The sequence below is a fragment of the Acanthochromis polyacanthus genome, chromosome 7 (assembly GCF_021347895.1).
Source record: "Acanthochromis polyacanthus isolate Apoly-LR-REF ecotype Palm Island chromosome 7, KAUST_Apoly_ChrSc, whole genome shotgun sequence".
Taxonomy (NCBI): Eukaryota; Metazoa; Chordata; class Actinopteri; family Pomacentridae; genus Acanthochromis; species Acanthochromis polyacanthus.
In genome coordinates this window covers 16,426,407-16,449,565 of record NC_067119.1, presented here as the reverse complement: position 1 = coordinate 16,449,565, position 23,159 = coordinate 16,426,407, and the positions used below count along the sequence as shown (strand labels likewise).

Genomic DNA, 23,159 nt, shown 5'->3' with positions numbered 1-23,159 from the left:
GCTATCTCTCTGTGATCTCTCTGAGTATCAGCAGCTAAGTGAGTGTTAGCTCTGGTTGTGGAATGGGATAGTTTGGCTGTCTGCCTGACACATGGAGGAAAGGGCAGCTGTATTGTCCTTGCCTTCTTCTCTAAGTAGTTCTCACACAAACACGCAGGCACATAGTGGAGGTAATGTGTGGGTCATTGCGAGGACTCCAGGAGATCTTCTCCACAGTTGCAAATTGTCCAATATTTCACACATCACCCCAATCTTTGTCCTCAACACCTCTCATTCTGTCTTTCTATATTTAGTACCAGATCAGAAGTAAGTCACTCATACCCACAGTCTCACAAACAACCCCCTATTCCACACCCTCTTACCACATTAAATGACCCCTCTGCTTTCTTTAACTGCTGGTGTGAAAGCAAAGTTGCATAAGTTGTAATTCAATGCACAGTACAGTCTGTTCTCCAGCTGTTCTGTGTGGTGAGTGCAAATGGGTGTGTGTATTATAGGTGCAAAAGACAGTGAAGTGTGGAAACACAACACTGAGCATATGCTGAACGACTGATTCATTATCACGCTCACTCTGACGTCACGGCTTACACTGATTCGCACCTAAACACCTGCCACGTAATTCCAGTCTCAGTGTGTGGTGTCATTCCACAGACACACCCTCTCTGAGAATGACACAAATGGTCTTTGTATCCAGTAATGCAATACCACTGACATCACAGGGGGGAAAGCCTGGCTTTTTTCCCTACTCAAATACATTGCAGCAAACTTAGCAAACAAGCAGAAATACAGGAAAACGAACAAAACAAAAGAGCTTTCAACGCCCCTATGACTATGTTGTGAGAATCAACAACAAAGTACGAATGCAACTCACAAGAGAACTACAGTCTGAATGGGGCAGTAAATCCGGCATTACTGAAAGGCCAAGACAAAAAGTTTACCCAAAAAGGGAGTGATCCAGAACGGGGATATAACTGTCATGGAAACAAATATTTGACCTGCAAACAGTTGCCTGATGACGGAGAGCTCTTTCATGGTGTTCCAGATATTACATCTGCTGAGCATCAGATGCATAACGTTTGTCCTTGTTGGACATAAAAAAAAAGCTGAAAGTCACATACACCACGTATTCCTTCTACCTTTCTAGGTCAGGATAATGGGGGAGAGAATAGTAAATAATGGAGTCCAGACCAGTTTTTTTGTCATTTAGTTTTCCGTATTTCTGCAGAGCCATGACGGTTAACTTCCAAAAAGAAGACAACAGTGAAATCTTTACAGGTTTCACGCACCAAATATAATGAGTATTTGATGACTACTGCTGATTTTTGGGGTTAGAGGAACAAACCACACAGAATTTACACTCATGTTCAACATCTGTGTATATGATCATGACTTGAATTACTTCTGACAACAGCTTTTAAAATCATGAGCCTACTATAGTTGCCACAGCAGCCTCCCTTAAGAAACGCAATGATTTTCTTCATTATTTTGATGCATTATTCTAAACATAACAAACATACATAACCCTTTGCTTCGGAGACATAAATAAACTGCATGTCATTAATCAAATTTCCAGCATGTTACAGAAATGCAGGGATGAGAATGACAAAAAATATTTTCAACTGAAAATTAGCTGGGGGTTTGGGGGCCGCGGGTCCAGGGCGGAGTGAAGCCCCCCTGAAGCTCTTGGGTTTTGGATGTCAATGTTTCTGAGATTTTATAGCCACACACACAAATCTACACATTGTTCCAACCAACATATTTAGCTCTTACGACGCAAGGGTCTAGGCATGCTCGGCAGGGAGGGAGGCGGGCTAAAAGGTTGTCTATCAAATCACTCTGCAGCAATTGGGTAGGTATACAACCAATCAGCGCAATGAATAGGCTGACGTATCCTGTCAGAATCGTCGCGCCTCTGTCGTCACTTAGTTACACCCGCCTTCTGACTCTACACTTCATGGTGATTCGATTACAGTACTGTACATGACTGGTCTCAGTGAGTGGCGGCTAGCATTCAGCGCGGTGGATATTAGCAGCCGTTCGATATTACGACTCGCCGACCATAAACATACCTCACCCTCCCAAAAAATTTTCTCCTCGAATTTAGATGATTCACAAGAATGACCCTGGCAATGATAAAATCCGCGGAATTCCGCGGATTCGCGGAAAATTCTCATCCCTGGAAAGGAGTTCATTTAACACTGTAAACATGAGAAAACCCAATTTAATGCAATTACAGAAACCTAACTACCTCCTGCTGTGGTTAACTTGATAATGTCAGTCATCATAATTTATTTCTACACGTGTTTTGGTGGGTGAAAATTAACCACAAATGTTAATTCTGAGCTCTGCATTCAGGATGTAAGAATAGAAGGTATCATTTTCTTACAGAACTGTGAAACAATCTGGAATAACTATTGACTGGGGCTACAAACTTCAACAAATACTCTTGACTTTATTCAAATTCCTGGCAGAAATGAAGGTGGCCTTTAGGGGAACGGTTTCCCACAGAAATAGAGATTCAGATGCCTGAATCTGGGTTGCAGGCAAAAAGACTGTTGCCAGAAAACGCATCCAATTCACTGAAACTCCGCATTGCTACATTCAAATACAGGAAACAAAGTTGTGAGGGCACAGAAACGGATGAACAGTAGCTGCTGTGACTTTCTACTGTAGGACGCTGCTGGGTCACATACATGCCTAAGGACACTGCACAGCTCTTTTATCCTCTCTGTGTGCGTCTGACTCTCCTTCATTTCTGTCTCCATCTATTCCCTTACTCTCCATCCATCTGTCTGTCTGCCTCTCTCTCTCACACACACACACACACTCAACAACATAGATCATTGACTCATTTATTTTCATCCCTGGGTCACTTGAGCAATTATAAACACTGCAGGAGTTGACGTGACCGAGCTGTGAAAAGACACACTGGAGAAAGAGGTCAGTACACAAGTGTCACTGACAAATAATAAGCTGAGTTGAGGATATTGAGGCTAAAATATCCAGCAATACTGGACACAATATGAAACACAAACATGATGTGTGTGTGTCTGTTGTGAAGTAGTTGAGCTCATACAGAAAGCGTAAAAAAAAATTAAACGCAAGAAGTTAAATTGTTTCTCAAACTGGAATACAACCAAGGTCATATTTACAAAGACGTCTCCAAAACTGGAGATGAGTTTGGAAAATGTGGAGTACTGTTGATGTGAGGAGAGCTGCATGTTGACGCAGACGAGAGGGAAGACGACACTCAATTTATTTTAGAAAGCTGTGAGGACACAGAGGGCAGTGGAGGGAGGACAAGGAGACACATGTCAGACCTGTATGTGTGTCAGTATTCAAGTGTATGTATTTATAAAGATTGTGAGGAGCGTGATCCTGTATGTATTGTACGTAGGAGTGAGGCGTGTGATCCTGACGTGCGTGATGACCTTGGCCCTGTTCTAAATGCAAACCAGAAACCTATGCCTTAAGAAAGGAAGGAAGGAACCAAAGGTATATCGCACACAGATAGAGAATATATATATATATATATATATATATATATATATATATATATATCACAGAAAAGCTATGGCGATTTAAGCGTCTGCTTGATGTTTATAGCAACTGTGTTAGAATATTAGATAGAGACAATATCACCGATTCAATGTGAAAATGTTCTTTCAAATGAGAATGATGAATCCCATCAGAGACAAGAGTGAAAACTGGACTGTGCTCTGTCATGATGACTTGTAAACAAATTCTGTTGTCAGGTCAAAGATATTTAAGCCACCACCGGCAGAACAACTGATAAAACATGCAGTGTCATTATTATGGATAAGCATGATGTGATGTGATGAAAGACAGACACTATCATGTCCTCAGACTCACAAGATCCCAGATAAATTCGTCTGTATCTCAAATTAAACTCTGTGACCTCAGCTGGAACATAACTATGTAGATGATAAGTAGAGATAGTGTCTGAGTCTTAGTCTTCGTTTTTTTAGTTTCTGTGAAAGCATGTTGTGCATCTTCTTGTTCTTTGACAATATTAAGTACAGATGCAAAGACATGTTTGGCATATTTCTGCAAAATGCAAAACGGTCAAATTCCTTGGTACTACAGAAGTTTTGAAATTTCTGTGCTGTGTGTTAATTCATCCATTCTCTGTACACTGCTTTATCCTCATTAAGGTCACGGAGGGTGCTGGAGCCTGTGGGAGGAAGCCGGAGTGCCTGGAGAAAACCCACGCATGCACAGGGAGAACATGCAAACTCCATGCAGAAAGATCCCAGGCCCACCCCAGGATTTGAACCAGGGATCTTCTTGCTGCAAGGTGAAGTGCTAACCACTTACACCACTGTGCAGCCCCGCTGTGTGTTAAGGTAAATTGAAAATCAGCCAAAAAAAAAGGCAAAAAGATATCAAAAAGTTTCCAACAATACCCCTAGCTCTGGAAATGATGACAAAACTGTATCACTTTACCATAATGAGGGCTTTAACATCAGTGAGTCATATTGAAGTTGCCATAACAGTAACAAAAGAGCTCTGAGTGCAGTAAAGGGAACAGGCACCTCTGTAACTGCAAATTTTATTTTTATTTTAGACACTGTTAGATTTTCTAGGGATTCAAATGAGAAACTTTCCCTGTATAACTATCCAGACTGGAGTTTTTGGTTAAGGCAGCAAATCAAATACCTGAAATCTTACAACATGGATGCATAAATAATAAAAGTATGACCATAAAGCAGTCTCTCAACATTCCTCACAATGTCCAACTCACACTGGGATATTAAAAGTACTATTTCTCTTGGGATGAATGGCATGTCAACTCTCTGAGAGTGAAGTAAGTCAAACGATTCTGAAAGGAAAAGGGCCAAATAAGCAGAGTAGCTAGCAATGTTCCCTTGCGTGACGTTTTCTTCATAAACCTGAACAAAATATGGCTCACTGATGCAACATGTTAATGCTCACAATCCTTCAATCCTCAGCACTGCTCTTGTCATCTTGTACAAAAAGTTGGCAGGCAAAACAAACCGCAACCTTTAGACAACTTCAGGTATGAATAAATGTAAACGAAAGACCAAGCTGTGAGGAGGCCAGCGCCCTCAGGCCACTTAGGCAAAGCAGATAAGTGACTGATCACTTCTTGATAATCTTTTTCTGTATCTGCCCCAAACTCATACACAACCAATCATAGCTGCACATTCACAGGAGTGGAAGCATCTTTGGAAATACACACATGCAACTAAGTGAAATTAACACCCACCAGACAGCAAATGCTACAAAAATCTGTCTTTGGCACAAGTCGAAATGGATTTTTATGCCACATTGGCAAGGGAATTCTGGAGAAGACAACATTTGATGGTGAGTGCAGCTTTCAATTAACACAGAAGACTTGACTGGAAAAAGAAGGAGGCCTTGTAAAGTTTTAGGATAATGAGTTATCCTGTCTGTCAGGTATTATCCTCTACATTTTGCCCCCTCTTCCTGCTTTCCCCTTCTCTCCTTCTGGTTGTTCTTGCCCTGTCAGGTATAAGTAATGTGAATCCTTCACTTCAGTCGTGACACTGCTTTAGTGCTCACTGTTACTGCACCATTCAGAAAACTCAGTCAATCATGAGAGACATACAAAGAGGTCACCATGGTAATGCAGCGTCATCTCAGTTCACACGGTCAAAGCAAAGCAAAGCAGTACTGTTCCCGTATACATAGAAGTCCACTTAACGATGAACCTATTTTCAATCCTATTCACCATCTTAGGAACTGGATAACTAAAGGTCAGATCCGGATAATATGTTAGATAACTTGCACGTTGTCAGGCCCTATGAGAAGCCAGACACGTAACCTTCAACATTTACTGCCTGCCAGAGATGCTCAACTGGGGACTGACAAAGGCCAGATGCAAACACTTAGTATCAAAGTCACACATTCCCCGCTCCTCTATTCTGTATCTCATTATGCCAGATCCGGATTTTAAAAGAGGGGAATAAAGGCTACAGTGAACGTCAAACGAACCAGATTTCATAAACATCCGATCCTTCCCATCTCCTCATCCGACACCTTTCAATAAACACGCTCCGCTTAAAACATCCCCCGCCTTATATATAGTACCTCTAAGTGCAAGAAATGATAATATATACTGGACGATACACCTACGAAATGATACATCTTCACTACAATAAAAAGAAAAACAGTCAGGTCAAGGTCATACACCCCAAAAGGCACATCTACATTACCAACAGGCTTAGTGTGCGCAATATGAATGAAATCCCTCAACTAGTTTCTGAGATATGATCCGGAAACAAAAAATATTTGGAGTGCCTCACTATGACCTTGAAAATCAGGTCAAGGTCATACACCCCAAAAGGTACATCTATACTATATAGAGATGGCCTGGGTGCAATATGAGTGAAATCCCTCAGGTAGTTTCAGAGATATGTTTCGGAAACGAAATGCGGACGTACGGACGGACGTACAGACATACGGACGGACGTGCCCACGCCAATATCCCCCTCCGTGCCTACGGCCGGCGGGGGATAAAAAGTCAAGCCGTGTTTGCTGAGAGAACACCTTGATGAATACCAAAAGTCTGCATACACCAATCTGCATTTGCACAGTGAGGAGGAGACAAGTCAGCTTGATTTGTTCAGCACAGGGACGAACATGCAGACACACATGGGGATTTGTGAATTCAAATACCCATGAGCCCACAACTTAGACGTATAAGTTGTCAGAACCATACAGCTAAGAAACACACACAGTTATGTGTTTACTGTACTTACAAGCACACCCACCCTTACACAAACAGCTGAAGTATCACCTACACTGTAGATGTTTCAAGTATTACAAATCCACTGTAAGTCTTTAAAGCTCTGTGATAACAATTGCGAAAGACGAAGCAACAAATGAATTAGTGAAAGAAGCCTTCTTAAAACGGTAAATAACAGAAGAGAGGAGCTCAGGACAGATGGAGGAGGCGGTATGCTTTGTCCAGCTGAGTATTGGTTTTGGTAGCCATTCAAAAAAGATGGCTCATACAAACCTAACACTGCCAGATTTTCTGATTTTAATGAGGGAAAAAAAAAGCTACATTCTGCAGGCAGCCCTAACACTAGCAGCAGTATTCTGTGTAGGTTTTACTCCCCCTCTGCATCACCACATCATGTACAGCAATGTCTGTCATCAGCAGTAACTCAGAGAAACCCTGAGAAGACCTAATTACTGTCTTCATTTCACACAAGCATCATTTCCTGCTGGGGAGGTTGTAGAACAGATTAATAACCTGACAATGTGAGAACATTGCGGACACTGCAGGGAGGTCCGACTTGGTTGAAAACACATGCTGCTGGGCAACCCCACCACCATCACCACTGTACAGACATTATATATTTGCCCAGGGTTGTTCTGATCCATTTACAGCTCTGCCTGAGAGTAGCACAATGGAATAAACTGTGAATATTAACTTCCAACATACAAGCTACAGGGCAGTTTCTTCCTAAGAAATGAATACTGACAGGCAAGGACAAGCTGAGACAGGAGGTGGAAGGAGACAAGAGGAGGAGGGCAGGGCAAGTTGTGCCCCTGGCAATGCATTCTGCATCCTGAATGTATCTGGAGTCATGTGCACATGGGAAAATATATAGAGCGACACAACACATTCCTCAATGAATGACGACTTTCATGGTTTGCAATTTGCCCTTTTATACAGTTGTCGCAGCTGAATGGACAGAGCCCCAATTTAAACACATTAAGGGGAAGGCACCAAAATCGCTGCACCAAGTGTGAACATAAGTGAGCTAGTGTGATAATATATAGGAGTGTTAAGGACAGAGTGAATCTACTTTTAATTTCAACCTCGGAAAATGCAAAACGGAGAGAAAAATCCCAAACTGACATATCTACAGGATGCAGAAGGGTTTTTCATTGAACCACGGAAGAAGGCTTGACTGGGGAAGAGCGCTGGCATTGAGAAAAGCACACGAAGACAAGCATAGCAAAGCCCCTGTGACAAAAAACAAAAAGGAAGGACATGGGACTGTGTCGGTGAGGCAGAGGAAAAGTATTTCAAAGAGCAATGGAGCGCAACAGAGCAACACACACAAAACAGGATTAACATAGAAATGTTGTCAGGAGGACAAAGTTTCCTGTGTATTTACCATATTCCCTCTGTGTTCTTCAGTGAGCTGGTGGAGCGTGACCGTGGCTTAAGAATGATACTCATGGTCTGGCTTTTCCTTCCACATCCACACACATAACATATGCACAGTCCACACACACATAAAGCCACACACACCCTCAGGGCCACCTGGAACCCACTGGCCAGCCTCCGCGGTGGTTTGGCTTAAAGTCCTTGCTGGTGTAAAGTGATCCCGTGGCAGCCTCCTTCCTTCAGCGATGAGGAGCTGCTCGAGCCCCAAAACCCGAGTTTAGTCAGATCAAACCCAACATTATTCCACACTGACGCTGCTCGCCGAGCTCCGATTGCTTGGCTGTAGGTGGTTTGTTAACCTGCTCTCCTCTCTTTTCTCTCTCTCATACACACTTCTCTTTCCTGCCAGATCAGTGTGTGATCTTCCTCTCTCCTAATCCAGCAATGCACTCACTCTCTTTACTCTTTCTCACTCTGCTTCTCTCTTTCAAGTCCCTGTGGCTTTTTTTTTCCTGACTGGTGGAAATAAGATCTCCTTTCCTCTTTGTCCCACGTTCCTTTTTTGCTCTCTCTCTCTTTTTATGACTGTGTCCCTGTCTTTGAGTTACATGACTCTCTCTCTGTCCCCCTGTGTCTGTTGTCTCCCTGAGCTGCAGCTTGGGTATGCCCGAAGTGGGAGGGGTTGTTTTGGTAGTAGTAATTCTTTCAAGGGCGGGACTTGTATCCCCCAGCAATCCTGAGAGCCGTCTCAAGTGTCAATCACTCGGCTACCACAGTAACCTAAAACCAACAGCTAGGCATGCCAATGATCCAGGGAGACACAGGTAGTGTGAGCCGAATTTCATCTTGTGATGCCAAAAAGAGAAGCAATAAACTGAGAAAATAAAGAATAATTGAAAATCTAATGTTAGGTGTTAGAACTACATGAAACAGAGGTGACAGATTATTCAAAATGAGGACAAAAATGCATGAGAGTAAACAAACAAAACAAAAATGTGATGAGAAAAAGCTACTAAAACACTTGTGGCAATTGTGAAATGCATCACGCTGTGGTTAAAATGTCATGCAATATCTGACATACAGTCTAATTCTAAGTTAAAGAACTGAAATGTTTTAACATATAACTTTCTCAAGGCTAAGAATTATTAAGAAGAAGTATCATTTGAATTTTTTATAGTGTGCATTCAAATCATTTTTATTTAAAGTATTTTCGTTTGCACACTGCAGTTTCTGCACACCAACAGAAGGGCATGGTAGTAAATCCATTTTCTGTCGAGTTAAGCTTCCTAAAATAGCACCAGAAACGTTGCGCCAGCCCTACATTTTTACCCTTTGCACAGAGTGCTACAGAACAAACAAGAGGTCCCAATCATCCAGCAGTATTTATTTACAAAGCAGATTTTCCCCACATGGTTGTAAATGTTGTTTTTCAGCCTTGAATTGCATGAACTAAATGAACTCATATCAGTACGGTCTTCAAAGTGTCATTAGTCCGCCTTAACAGAACGGATTTGTTTAGTTGATAATTACACCTGAGACTTGAGGGGTATTTTTTTATTGTTTTATCAAATCTAACTATTTTCACATGAGAAAAACAAAACAACCAAAAGTTGGCTATAAAATGTAATCATCAGTGGGGAACTAGGTTTGAGTATGAAGCTCAGGTCATTTGCTGCTACAGCTGTAGCAGAGGAGCTAACACTAGCTCTCCAGCAGTCAGATTGACGTGTCAGTTGTCTGGTATGTCAATGACTCAGTGTTTGCTGTGTGTGTCAATTATATATTAGGGGATCACAGAGGAAATACGGTAACAGTCAATCAAGCAAAAAACAAAGGATGAATAAATATAGGGGGATGCAAAAGTCAATACAAAGTGTGATTGCATTATATTAGCCAGATTATAAATATTCACATGCATGCATAAACACATATTTTAATAAAGCTTGATAAAAAGCACCAAAATGTCATTATTGCTTGCTTTCAAAAATCATTTTGCATCAGATTTAATCTTAATTTTATGTTTTTCTGGTTGTTTACTTGGCATCAAGTGTAAAACACGAGACGAAATAACAGCGATGCTTAAAAAAATCCCTTCAAACTCCGAGCTGAAAAACCACAGACAAACACACCACATATGACCAGAAACCCAGAAGCCTCTGCATACACAGTATTCCAGCTCCTTTCATATTGAAAGCAGTGAGAATATTTCCATGTCATCAGTAGTACAACTGGCTACAGACGTATACACCAGCACAGCGACATCAGTCAGAGGACGCCTGTGTGGACGCTTGTCTTTTGTTCAGGAGAGGTAAGGGTTCAAAAAAGAGAGAGAGAGAGAGAGAGAGAGAGAGAGAGAGAGAGAGAGAGAGAGAGAGAGAGAGAGAGAGAGAGAGAGAGAGAGAGAGAGAGAGAGAGAGAGAGAGAGAGAGAGAGAGAGAGAGAGAGAGAGAGAGAGAGAGAGAGATGCTTACAGTGGGTATGGAAAGTATTCAGACCCCTTGAAATTTTTCACTCTCTGTGTCATTGCAGCCATTTGTCAAAATCAAAAAAGTTAATTTTATTTCTCAATGTACACTCAGCACCCCGTTTTGACAGAAAAAAACAGAAATGTAGAAATTTTTGCAAATTTATTAAAAAAGAAAAACTGAAATATCACATGGTCAGAAGTATTCAGACCCTGTGCTCAGTATTGAGTAGAAGCACCCTTTTCAGCTAGTACAGCCATGAGTCTTCTTGGGAATGACGCAACAAGTTTTTCACACCTGGATTTGGGGATCCTCTGCCATTCTTCCTTGCAGATCCTCTCCAGTTCTGTCAGGTTAGATGGTGAACGTTGGTGGACGGCCATTTTGAGCTCTCTCCAGAGATGCTCAATTGGGTTTAGGTCAGGGCTCTGGCTGGGCCAGTCAAGAACGGTCACAGAGTTGTTCTGAAGCAACTCTTTTGTTATTTTAGCTGTGTGCTTAGGGTCATTGTCCTGTTGAAAGGTGAACCTTTGGCCCTGTCTGAGGTCCTGAGCACTCTGGAAGAGGTTTTCCTCCAGGATATCTCTGCACTTGGCCGCATTCATCCTTCCGTCAATTGCAACCAGTCGTCCTGTCCCTGCAGCTGAAGAACACCCCCAACATGATGCTCCCACCACCATGTTTCACTGTAGGGATTGTATTGGGCAGGTGATGAGGAGTGCCTGGTTTTCTCCACACATACCGCTTAGAATTAACACCAAAAAGTTCAATCTTGGTCTCATCAGACCAGAGAATCTTATTCCTCGTAGTCTGGGAGTCCTTCATGTGTTTTTTTGGCAAACTCTATGCAGGCTTTCATGTGTCTTGCACTGAGGAGAGACTTCCGTCGGGACACTCTGCCATAAAGCAGCCCTCCTCCCAACTGGTGGAGGGCTGCAGTGATAGTTGACTTTGTGGAACTTTCTCCTATCTCCCGACTGCATCTCTGGAGCTCAGCCACAGTGATCTTTGGGTTCTTCTTTACCTCTCTCACCAAGGCTCTTCTCCCACCATTGCTCAGTTTGGCTGGACGTCTAGGAAGAGTTGTGGTCGCCCCAAACTTCTTCCATTTGAGGATTATGGAGGCCACTGTGCTCTTAGGAACCTTGAGTGCTGCAGAAATTCTTTTGTAACCTTGTCCAGATCTGTGCCTTGCCACAATTCTGTCTGAGCTCCTTGGGCAGTTCCTTCAACCTCATGATTCTCATTTGCTCTGACATGCACTGTGAACTGTAAGGTCTTATATAGACAGGTGTGTGCCTTTCCTAATCAAGTCCCATCAGTTTTAATTAAACACAGCTGGACTCCAATAAAGAAGCAGAACCATCTCGAGGAGGATCAGAAGAAATGGACAGCATGTGAGTTAAATATGAATGTCGCTGCAAAGGGTCTGAATACTTCTGACCATGTGATATTTCAGTTTTTCTTTTTTAATAAATTTGAAAAAAATTCTACATTTCTGTTTTTTCCTGTCAAGATGGGGTGCTGAGTGTACATTAATGAGAAATAAAATGAACTTTTTTGATTTTGGCAAATGGCTGCAATGACACAGAGAGTGAAAAATTTCAAGGGGTCTGAATACTTTCCATACCCGCTGTACAAGGATGTGCTTGTATCTCACAGAAGAAAAGACGCAGACCTCATAAAAGTGCAGCATGACAGATGTCATATGGTAATATCTTCTATACGCACATGCAGATGACACATGAGCAAACATGTCTGCTCACTAGACATACATGCAGACACCTCTTACCAACTAATAATGCAACACGTTAACTCCCACTAATTACCGTCATGTGCACAGCAGCTACACCCTGCACTACTAATCTTAAAGTGAATGAGAAAGCAGACTGCTGAGAAAACACGTAGCAGCGTTTCTCCATACTAATATGTGTCAGACTTCATGGTGGACCAACAGCAAACTCCAATGAAAAACTCCTCTGAAGTCTTTCACTCTAACATCTCTTGGACAGTGTCTCTGATTTCACACCAGCAGGGTTGGTGGCAGGTATGTCTGTATGTGTCACTCTACTCTAAATGTGACCACGTGTAAAGCACTCAAAGTGATTTACAGTAAGTTGAATAGGCACATCTAATGCTGTCAGTGTAGCATAGCAGAATGATGTCGTTTATAGTTTGGTCAAAGTGCTGAAACTAATCCTATTACCACGGTCTGCACATTCCACGTGGTCAAGGAAAGAACAACAAAAGAGAACAGTTTCCTTAAGAAAACTGGGGGGAAAACAGTCGCCTCTCCTCCAAACTGAAACCACATGAATCCCAAATGAAAACACAACCAGTGACATGATGACAAAAACTACACAAACAGTTTCCAACTCATGTCACCTGACCGCATTTAACATAAGAAGCACATTTAAAGTCACACTATTTTACTTTAATGACACAGATGTGTGTATACAGAAGCCAAACAGCATTCACATGACGCTCGTGGCAAACAGAATTTAGAAACTGGGTCTTCAAGAAACTGGCGCTCTCAGCTGAAGTAATATATAACTTACTGTATCAGAGGCACACTCTTGGTCCTCGTTTTCTCTCTTTACTGTCTCTTGTGAAAAACAATGTGGCCCACAAGCCCCTGCATCCTCTCATATAAACACAAAAAATGAATATTTACTTTTAGACTGCAACACTGCCATCCCCATGAAGCAGAGGAATAAGACACAAAGACAAATATCGAATCTTAGTGTTACTTTCGAAGTGTTGCTTTGCCCCAAGTGAGAAACAGAGTACATTTGGCACGAAATCAATCTTACTTTAGTAGATGGAAGAACGTGAATTAATCTTGCATGGTATGTAACTTCCTTCATACCATGAAGATTCATTTATCCGCCTTAAAGGAATATTCATATATCTTTTGCAAGATGGCGTTTTTTTCTGTATCTTACTAAACATTCAACCTATTGCCAAAAGTGCACAGACCTACTTTATACATTGGTTTACTATTATACAGTGCACAGACCTACTTTATACATTGGTTTACTATTATACACTAGGAAAATTATATCCCCTTATGTCTTGTCATGTCAATTGTCAGAATTCATATTTATGGTTTATTATAAAGTGAAGTTGTAACAAAAAGCTGCCTAACTGTCTGCATAAGCTGGAAATCCTCAGTTCTTTACCACATCACTGCTTTCCAAGTGAGTTCTGTGCGATACAGAGTCATTTAGACAGCTGCTATCACATTAATTGAAGACTAGATGTATTATGTTAATGGTGACATTACACCACTTGTAGCAGCATGTACTAAGCACCACTTAATGTGCCAGTGCAAAACACATTCTGTGCTACTCAGAGACTCCACTGCCACCTAGTGTTAGAATTACTACAAAATTTGTCATTAATGACACGATATTGATTTCTTTCCTTCTTTTCAAAAACCTTCTTCATGAACCAGGTTCAATATATGGTGGAGACAAACACATTCAGTAAATGCTGATATAAATAGCACTTAGCACAGATGGCTGTTCCACAGTATTGACAAGGCTCCATCCATATCTATAGGTGTACAAACACCATCAACTATTACGGCTTTTTTTAACCTTATATTTAAATGCTAAAGAGGCACAGACAATTTGTGTTCATGTGTACAGACCCCAAGACAAAAAATAATAATAGACAAGTGGGAACAGATGTCCATCAAATGATGGCACATTTAGTTTAGACTGGGTTAGTTAGAGAAATGCAGTAGGGAAATGGGCCAAACAAGGTCTTTAAATTTCTGTGGGGGCCTTAATAGACAGAGAGTGCTCTGATGATTAGCTTACACTCTGCTGTGGTTAATGAATGGATCTATGCTTACTTTGCTTTTAACCATGTTTTGTAAAAAGCAGATACATTTTGTTTTCTCATGGAACACAAAGAGACACGCACATGCACACAATCGTGCACACTTCAAGCCAACACTATGGCTGTAGCAGAGCAAATAGCAGAACTGTGGCTTCCACTGAGCTCTAACAACACAACCAGCCACCGAGCAACAACCGTTTACACAACACTCTGTGGTGAACACGGCTCCAGTTCTGTGTTGTCCAGGTGGAACTATTAATCAGCTAATGTTCTGATAAGAGATAACACACACACTTTGTGGACATTTATGCTAGTCATACAAACACAGATATCCAAGTACTTGCACGTTACATAGTCAAAGTATACACAGACGCACACAGCAATAAGAAAACCAGCCTTAAAGCTTGACTACCATTTAGTTCGACACAGTTTTCCTCTTGAGTTTTCTTCTCATTTACCACATGCAAACAAGGGTTGGATATAACTACAAAGAAAAAATGTCAAGCTGAAGTTGGAAATCTAACTACTTAAAGTACGCAGATGATAGATGATATAAAAGTGTTCCACATGAAACAAATTCTCAGCACATGATAAATAAATTTTAAAGAAAAAGGTTAAGGCTCCTTCCCTGACACACCCTCCCACAAATAGCTGGTTTCCATTTCAGAGATGAACCATACCCTCTCCTGCCACGAGGCTTGATGTCGATGGGCTTGTTGGTAGCGTAGGGCGAGCCATTGGAGCAGGCATGGCGGTAGCGGGCTATCCTCTCCAAAGACAGATAATCTGAGTTCACAGGCAAACTCATATTGATTAGAATCTTAACCCGGCACAACACATGCACTTGTGTCAAGACAGATGTGGAGTGAGAAAGAGGGAGGATAGGTAGAGTGACAAGCCTGATAAAGCTATCTCAGTAGGAAGGAGGGAGGGGTGTGTTCAGAGAAAAGAGAGGAGGAGAGGGCTCAGTAATGGTGTGACTTCAACAGATTAAAAAAAAAAAAAAACGAGGAAAGATGTGAGGGAGAGTGATGCAGGAGAGGGTGGAGCAAAGTGCAGAGAGAGAGCAAAAATGTTTTCAGCATTATTGTGGACTTTCTGCAAAGATAATCACAGTATGTACACAACCACAATAATAATAATAAACATTTTATTTGTAAGAGCCTTTCTTGACACCCAAGGCCACTTTACAACAAAAAACAGATCCACTTGATTGTAGTTGTATTGGGTAGTAAAAGTCTAAACTTCAGATATCAGTGGCTTTAGAAATCTAGATTGAGACTTAACATAACAATTATGAAAATAAAGTTGCTGCAAAGATGGAGAATGTCTGTTCTATGCAGCCTCCTTGTGCGTGAAAAAGACCAGCAGGTTAAATTGTGCAACAAACCAAATATGATCCTTGTACTCTGGCCAGCCTAAACTGATTTACATTAAACTGAATGCATCTTTTAGCTAATTTATGTCTATTCTTTACCTTTACCACAATGTAATAGTGAATGTTCACCAACTAAAGATGTGTGCATATAAAATACGCAACCAAATAGACACTTCCAGAACACTATGAAGCCTTATATTAAGATCTGCGATCCACAATTAAGCTTAGTTCATATTCTGATCTGAATATCTGTAGGGAATATAAAGCATATTGACTTTACAAATATGTAATCTTAAAAGCAATATCAGTATTAATCATATACACTACCTACCATTCAAAAGTTTGGGATCACTTAGAAATGTCCCTATCTTTTGAAAGAAAAGCATTTTTTTTTTTAAAATGAAGATAACATTAAATTAATCAGAAATACAGTCTGGGCATTGTTAACAAAATGACTATTCTAGCTGGAAACAGCTGATTTTTAATGGAATATCTACAAAGGGGGTACAGAGGAACATTTCCAACAACCATCTCTACTGTGTTCTAATGCTACATTGTGTGAGCTAATCCTGTTGAAAGGCTAATTGATGATTAGAAAACTCTGGTGTAATTCTGTTAGCACAATAATAAAAGTGTGAGTTTTCATGGAAAACATGAAATTTTCTGAGTGAAACCAAACTTTTGAATGGTAGTGTCAATATATGTATTTAAAGAGCTACAAATTGGCACAAAAATGAATAGCGGGACACAGAAAAGCAACCATGACTGCTACATATGCTGCACAAACAGTTAAATACAAGCAAGAACAACCGAACTAAGCTACATCATATCAGTCTTGTTCTTTAATGAAATTCAATGGAACCAACTCCCTAAACCTCGAATGGTTTGAAATCACCAGCCCCGTCTAAATCCCCAATCCTGGTAATAACTATATTTCACCACAAGGGGGCAGCAGAGTTATACAAACCTAACAAACCCTAATACTGCAAAACCTTGTATAATGAAAAGCAAATGTGAAATTAACAGCAGGAGCTGCAGTTTGAGCCAAAATAATTACTAGAGCACTCATTTAAATTATACTATTCATTTAAGCTGTGCTTGAAGATAAGTTCTAATCATAGTAAGAACTGTAAGTGAACAGATCAAATGAGCATGGAAATTTATTATATTTAAGAGGAAATCCCTGTCATTGGTTATCATGTTGTATTGTTTTATGATGCTCAATGTGTATAAAGTGAAGACCTCTAAATGGCTCCAATACCAGAGTGCTGTGCTCTTAACTACCAGCAAGGGGCAGTCTTCTCTTCAACTGCAAGTACAGGTAAGCAACAGCACAGCAAACAGCAGCACAAACACACAGAGCAGTAAATCTCTGCGGCATTACAGCTCCTTCTCAGCTCTGACAGAAGCAGCCACCATGTGACAACAGCCCCTGGGTGGACAGGGAGGCTGTCAAAGTCACAGATGCAATGACAGACACAACAGGCGTCTCCACTCGTACTGAACATCACCACATGAGCACACCCACATGCACAAACACACAAGTGGTGTCAAAGCACAAGTAATGTGAAGGCACACACCGCAGCATGTACAAACAGATCAAATACATACAGATCATCACACCAGCATCATGAAGATCTCTGCTTCTCGTGCGGACTCTCACAAACACACAGTCTGCAACACAAGCATTGGCCACAAACTGTCAGTGTGAGCGACGTGCTGAGACAGAGCGCCAGGTGACGATGTGACTGTCGTCACTCAGTGTCCCTGAGGCTCAAAGCCATAAAACCAGAAGCACTGTATCTGAACGCTGCAGTATGTGCATGCAAGTTGCATCACATAGTCATGGTCTCGATGTGGGTAACAGAGATCAAGTATGTTCAGATTTAGGCACTGAAATTATGTGACTAAACCCAGGAAAGAGATCAAAAATTGACATTAAAATTCAACATTTTTTTTTTGCTATTAACAGCTACATAATCAACCATATTTTATTTTCATTGTTTAAAATAAAGAAACAGCAACTCATCTTTCCTACACTTGTAATGCAGAGAAAATACAGTAGGAGAGTTTTTTTGTTTGTTTGTTTGTTTGTTTTAATCTGTGGTGAATAATCAGTGCAGGCCAGGCGGAAGGTTTCAGGTTCTAAAGCGAATACAGTCAACAGCTAACTAACTGGCTGCGTGCCAGAAGGGCAAGGACGGCTTTCAAGAGCTCTCCTCTCATGAGTGGTGGGGTGAGCGACCTCATCTAGGGATTTAGGGACAATGCAGCCTGACAAAGTGGGCCTGGGACAGAGCAGAGTGGGGATGGAATGAGGGGCGTTAGGTAATTTGCAGCAGGACATTAAGGCGACATAAGGCGACTAGTGAAAGAGGAAGATGGGGAGAGCAAAGACCGTCAAAGGAGCAGACAAGCTGTTAGTTAGTAGTAGCTAAGGATTGGTATATGATTTACCAAATACTAGAGCTTGAACACTGAAATTATTTTTTTTTCCAAATTCAATTTATCAATTTGTGTAGTGGCCATGATCAGTCCAGAGCACATTGAAGATTGTACTTGGTCAGTGTCTTCGAAAATTCATTCTCAACAGTAACATTCATTCCCTTTTGGTGAACTGTTTTCTCAGTTTTTGAAGCACAGTGATCCCATATCATGTGTTACAGTACGTAAAAAATATTTCAATAAGAACCACAAAGTAAAGAATAAAGATTTCAAGCCTAAAAAATTTCCATTTAAGCTGGAACTATTTGAAAAACATGTACAGATTAGCTTATATCTGAGCAGGCATTTTATGACAGCTTTCTGTACTTTACAGTTTTCAATATTTAGTGCAACAAAGTTTTTTTTAGTTCCAAAAAGCAATGATTTAATACTTAGCCTCATTACCAGTGCATCAGAACCTGACTTCACTGATAATGTGTCACAGAAAAAGTATTCTTCTCAATGCTTCGACACATAGGGGTTCCTAAACGATGTGATGATTTAGATGCAACAGTTTCTGAAGATAATCTTACTGACCTGGATGCTTTCTAAGACAAATGTTAAGATGGACTGTGAGGAATTAAGAGACACAAGAAGGGCAATGGGTTTACTCAGTTGGTCCTCTGTTGAAAAGCTTTGTACAGCGAAAGTCACAGAGTGACAGGAAGGAAGGGGATTTGCTTTCTATCCATCTGTCATGTTCTTACAGCTCCTTTGTCCGTCAAGAAAGCGCCTCCCTGTGAACTGAATTCTATAGGAAAGTAAAGGGCAAGAGTGTTGCAGCGTGATGAAAAATAAGCTACTGTCGCAGCTTAGGGCCATGACAACTGCACCTCTGCTGCCGTTGCAAGGAAACTGAATATAATTACAACGACTGAATACTTGTTTTCAAGTATATAAATCAGCACAGGTAATGGGATTAGGAGCAACAATAGAATGGTAATTGAGATTCATGCTGCACTGTATGTGCGTAAAGAGGAACAGCTCTGAACCAGTCGTGCTGCTTTAAAAACAGCTGTTGTTATGTGTGTCAGGGAGCAACTCCTTTGCCTCAACCACACTCACATAGCTGCCTGCCTTCACAGTCCCCTGCTAGATTCATGTTTATGATGTGGTTGCCATGGCGACATGGCAGAATTCAAAAGGGACAGGTAGGTAGGTCCTCACAACCAATCAGCCTTCAGTTGCTAAGGACAGAATGGCAGACTGTGTAATAAGAAAATGAGAATGACAGGGTCATCGACGGAAAGATGGAGAATAGTGATACAATAAGCAATGATTTCTGAGGGCTGTGCATGTTAACATACCCTCATCAAAATGATCAATCCAAACGCTTCCTTAAGAAATGTAACTGTGGCTCATGTCGAGACATTAGTTATTAACAGCGGCCACTTAATATTTCACAGCAGTCATGCATGACTTACCTGTGTTTTATTTATACCTCCCGCTGACTCATGGGCTCGAGAGGATTTAAACTGGCTGAACTATTGCTTGCCTCACAGACTCACCAGAGCACAAGGCGAACAGAAAGCACCCCTACCACCAAATGAAAAAAAAAAAAAGTCTAGAGAAGCGTGACCACTGAAGATAGCACCAACAAAAGCTCTTACTTGTGTTGTGCCTGTGTGTACTGTAAGTGGTGGGCATTTTGCTGCATTCAATGACAACCGAGCGTGAGTGATGGGAGAGAAAGTCACGACGTGTTGAAGCTAAAGTGATGCTCGACAGCATGAATGTGCGAACCATGTACTGAGACCAGCATGAAGAAATCTGTCTCAGAGGCAAAAAGACACTTGTGTCAGCACAGCTCTCAGAGTCTCATCACCATCAGAGACCTGGCAAACCAACCTCTTAGATTTATAAAGAGCTATAACTAACAAATCTTTTCATTCCTTTGAAATCCATTGATTTATGGGCTTTTGTGACAAATCTATTTATTGTATTATCTATAAAATGTCAGAATGTCACTTGTAAAAAAAAAAACAAAAAACAGCTCATTACCATTTGCACAAAGTAATGTCTTTTGTTTGCTTCAAGTGAATAAAAATCAACAAAATCTTAAGTGCTTGTAATCGAAAACCAATCTTCCTAAACACAAAAGCAGATACATACTCGAGGATTTGTGTCTCAAGGTTTCAAATATGTTTGAGACAAGCAAACTTTAACATGATACATACACACACACACACACACACACGTTTGTTTTTCTATACCGGTGGGGACTTACCATTGACTCCCATTCATATCTAACTCCTAACCCTTACCCTAACCTTAACCATCACCAAATCAATGCCTAACCCTAAACAAACGTTTTTGCACTTTTACATTTTTTATTAACAACAACATGGCCAAGAAAACGGTGTTGCCACCCGTGGGGACCTCATTTTAGGTCCCCACCGTAAGACAAGTCCCCACCTTTATAGCAAATAGTCAGGTCAAAGTCCCCACCGGTATAGCAGAAACAAGTACACACACACACACACACACATGTTTGTACTTCTATCTTAGTGAGGACATCCATAAGCGTAATGCATTTCCTAGAGCCTTACCCTAACCTTAATTATCACAACTGATTGCCTAAACTTAATCCTTACCCTAACCCTAACCAAACCTCAATTCATACCTGTTCTCTAAAAACAAGTCTTCACCCTCAAACATGGCTGTTTCAAAGTGAGGACCGGCCAAAATGTCCTCACTTTGTAAAAATGTCCTCACTTTGATAGTTAAATGCAGAAAATGGTTCTCACAATGTAACACACACACACACACACACACACACACACACACACACACACACACACACACACACACACACACACACACACACACACACACACACACACACACACACACACACACACACACACACACACACACACACACACACACGAAATGCTGCCCTGAGTCTACAAATGTAGCTGTTACAAAAGCTTGGATTTTAAGACCTGACTATCACAAACATTTAGCTGCGGTACACATACAAAGTCACCAGACCACTGGCTCAAACACCAACAAAAGCGATTGTTCACAATCCTGGCTGATGCTATTTGGTGGTTTTATAATCTGGAAAAAAAACAACAGTTTAAGTAGCCTTTGCTTGTACAAGCCAAACGTGATCACAGTGTCAATAATTAATCTCAAAAGTGGTTTTGTAAATGAAGTTTGCTGTGCCGCGTTAGGCACAAAAGAGTGGAACAAAAACCTCAAATGAAATGAGTTTTTAGCACAACTTTTATGAGCTTGTGCACGTGTTGGGCAGTATGCAAAATGTGCACTGACAGCACATACTGACTACTAATATCATGGTAATGATCCCAAATTTCTTCTATTTAGAAGATCTTCTGGTAACTGAAAACACCGCAGTAAATACTCAGCTATCGACATGACATACACCATTTTTCTGGCAAACAGACAGTTTATTTAATGGACACATTAATGGTGAGGTGAATGCATGGACGATAACTAGATGCAGAGCCCCATGGACTGCACAAAGCTCTTACGCACCACACATGGGCACACAGTTCTAGCTCGAGTACACCTCAAGCACATGGTGAAGCTAATAGGTTTAACCTGGCAGCAGTCCCAGTGATGTCAGAGTAATCCCTCATTAAAACCCTGATGACATCACTGCGCTGTTGAGAGTGTGTGTGAGCTGAGGACTCAAATTTATGTGTGCAAGGGATGCCCTGCCAGTGTACACCAAGGATGCTCTTGCCGAAGTCCAGGTAATCCAGGTTAAGCTGTTCCTCAAAACACATGCAGAAAACACTAGCGTCACAGTGGGTATCTTAATTACACGGTATCCCTATATGCACTATATTAAGACAGAGAAATAAGAAAGGGTTGAAGGGAGTTGCATTTTTTTGTTTTGTGTTGTCTTGTTGTGACATGGCTACCTAATCAGTCTTACACTGCATGATAAATTCAAAATTTTACTTTCGAACACAAATAGCGCCGATTAATCCCTGAACAACAAACATGTAGAAGGTTTCCCAGTTTCATTGTCTGTTTCCATCATTCCAGAAACACTGTATTCCCGGTATTCTGTTGCACAACAGCGTCTAGACATTGTTTATACATGAGCCACAAATATGCAAATAAGGCATGTAAATTCGAGCTTAACAGTGAAGTGCAGAAGAGCATTTTGAAAGAATTTGCACCTAGCTCAGCGAAGAAGAATACGATAAACAGTGCCCAATAAATACATGATCAAAATAGAACAAATGAAGGGGGAATTACCCAGTCTGAAGACGTGGGTATCAGGGTTTAAATTTAGCGTCAACAGGGTGAATCTAGCCAAGTGTCACTCACTGTGCAGGTTGCATGGCTTGTGTGGCTCTCCAGTGTTTAACCAGTGGTTCACACAGCAATGTACAGAATTCCTAAAATACTGAAACAGCTATCTATACACTGTTGATACACTATTTACCAGTATAGTATGAACCCACTCTAACTCACTGAAGCATAGCCGTTTGACCCACAGTGTTGTTGGACAGTTAAATAGTGAGCTGGTTTAAGAAAATTAAGGAATTACAGTGTTCAGCAGATGTGAGTGCAGTATTACTTAAATGTCAATAACAACAGTACATGACCTTACAGTAACTGCATTAACTTCAAATTAAACAGCAGGGTATTTATTCTTACTTAAAATTAAAACTAACTATTAGCCCTATTGTAGAAACTCAGTGCAACAAATGTCAGTACACCTTTCTTTACTGAGATATAAATCTCTTATTTTATTCAACACCTCAGATGTCCACGTCTAATTTGATGACTGGCGCAATTCTCCCCAGCATGCAGGATATTTTAGCCCAAATTTCTAGAAAGATGTTCTGCCATTCAAAGACTA

General features: G+C 40.9%; 1 protein-coding gene across 5 annotated transcripts in view; it reads right to left on the bottom strand.

Annotated features, from left to right (window-relative positions):
- Positions 1-23,159, bottom strand: part of pde4d (phosphodiesterase 4D, cAMP-specific) — a 175,946-nt gene that overhangs the window by 26,891 nt on the left and 125,896 nt on the right. Inside the window, exon 1 of one of the 5 annotated variants that reach the window (XM_051950513.1) lies at positions 8,142-8,778. The exons of the other annotated variants lie outside the window; for them this stretch is intronic. Coding sequence (XP_051806473.1) covers positions 8,142-8,206 — 65 coding nt within the window. The 5' untranslated portion in view covers positions 8,207-8,778. Of the gene's footprint in view, positions 1-8,141; positions 8,779-23,159 lie in introns of those variants that run through there. 5 annotated transcript variants of the gene reach the window in all.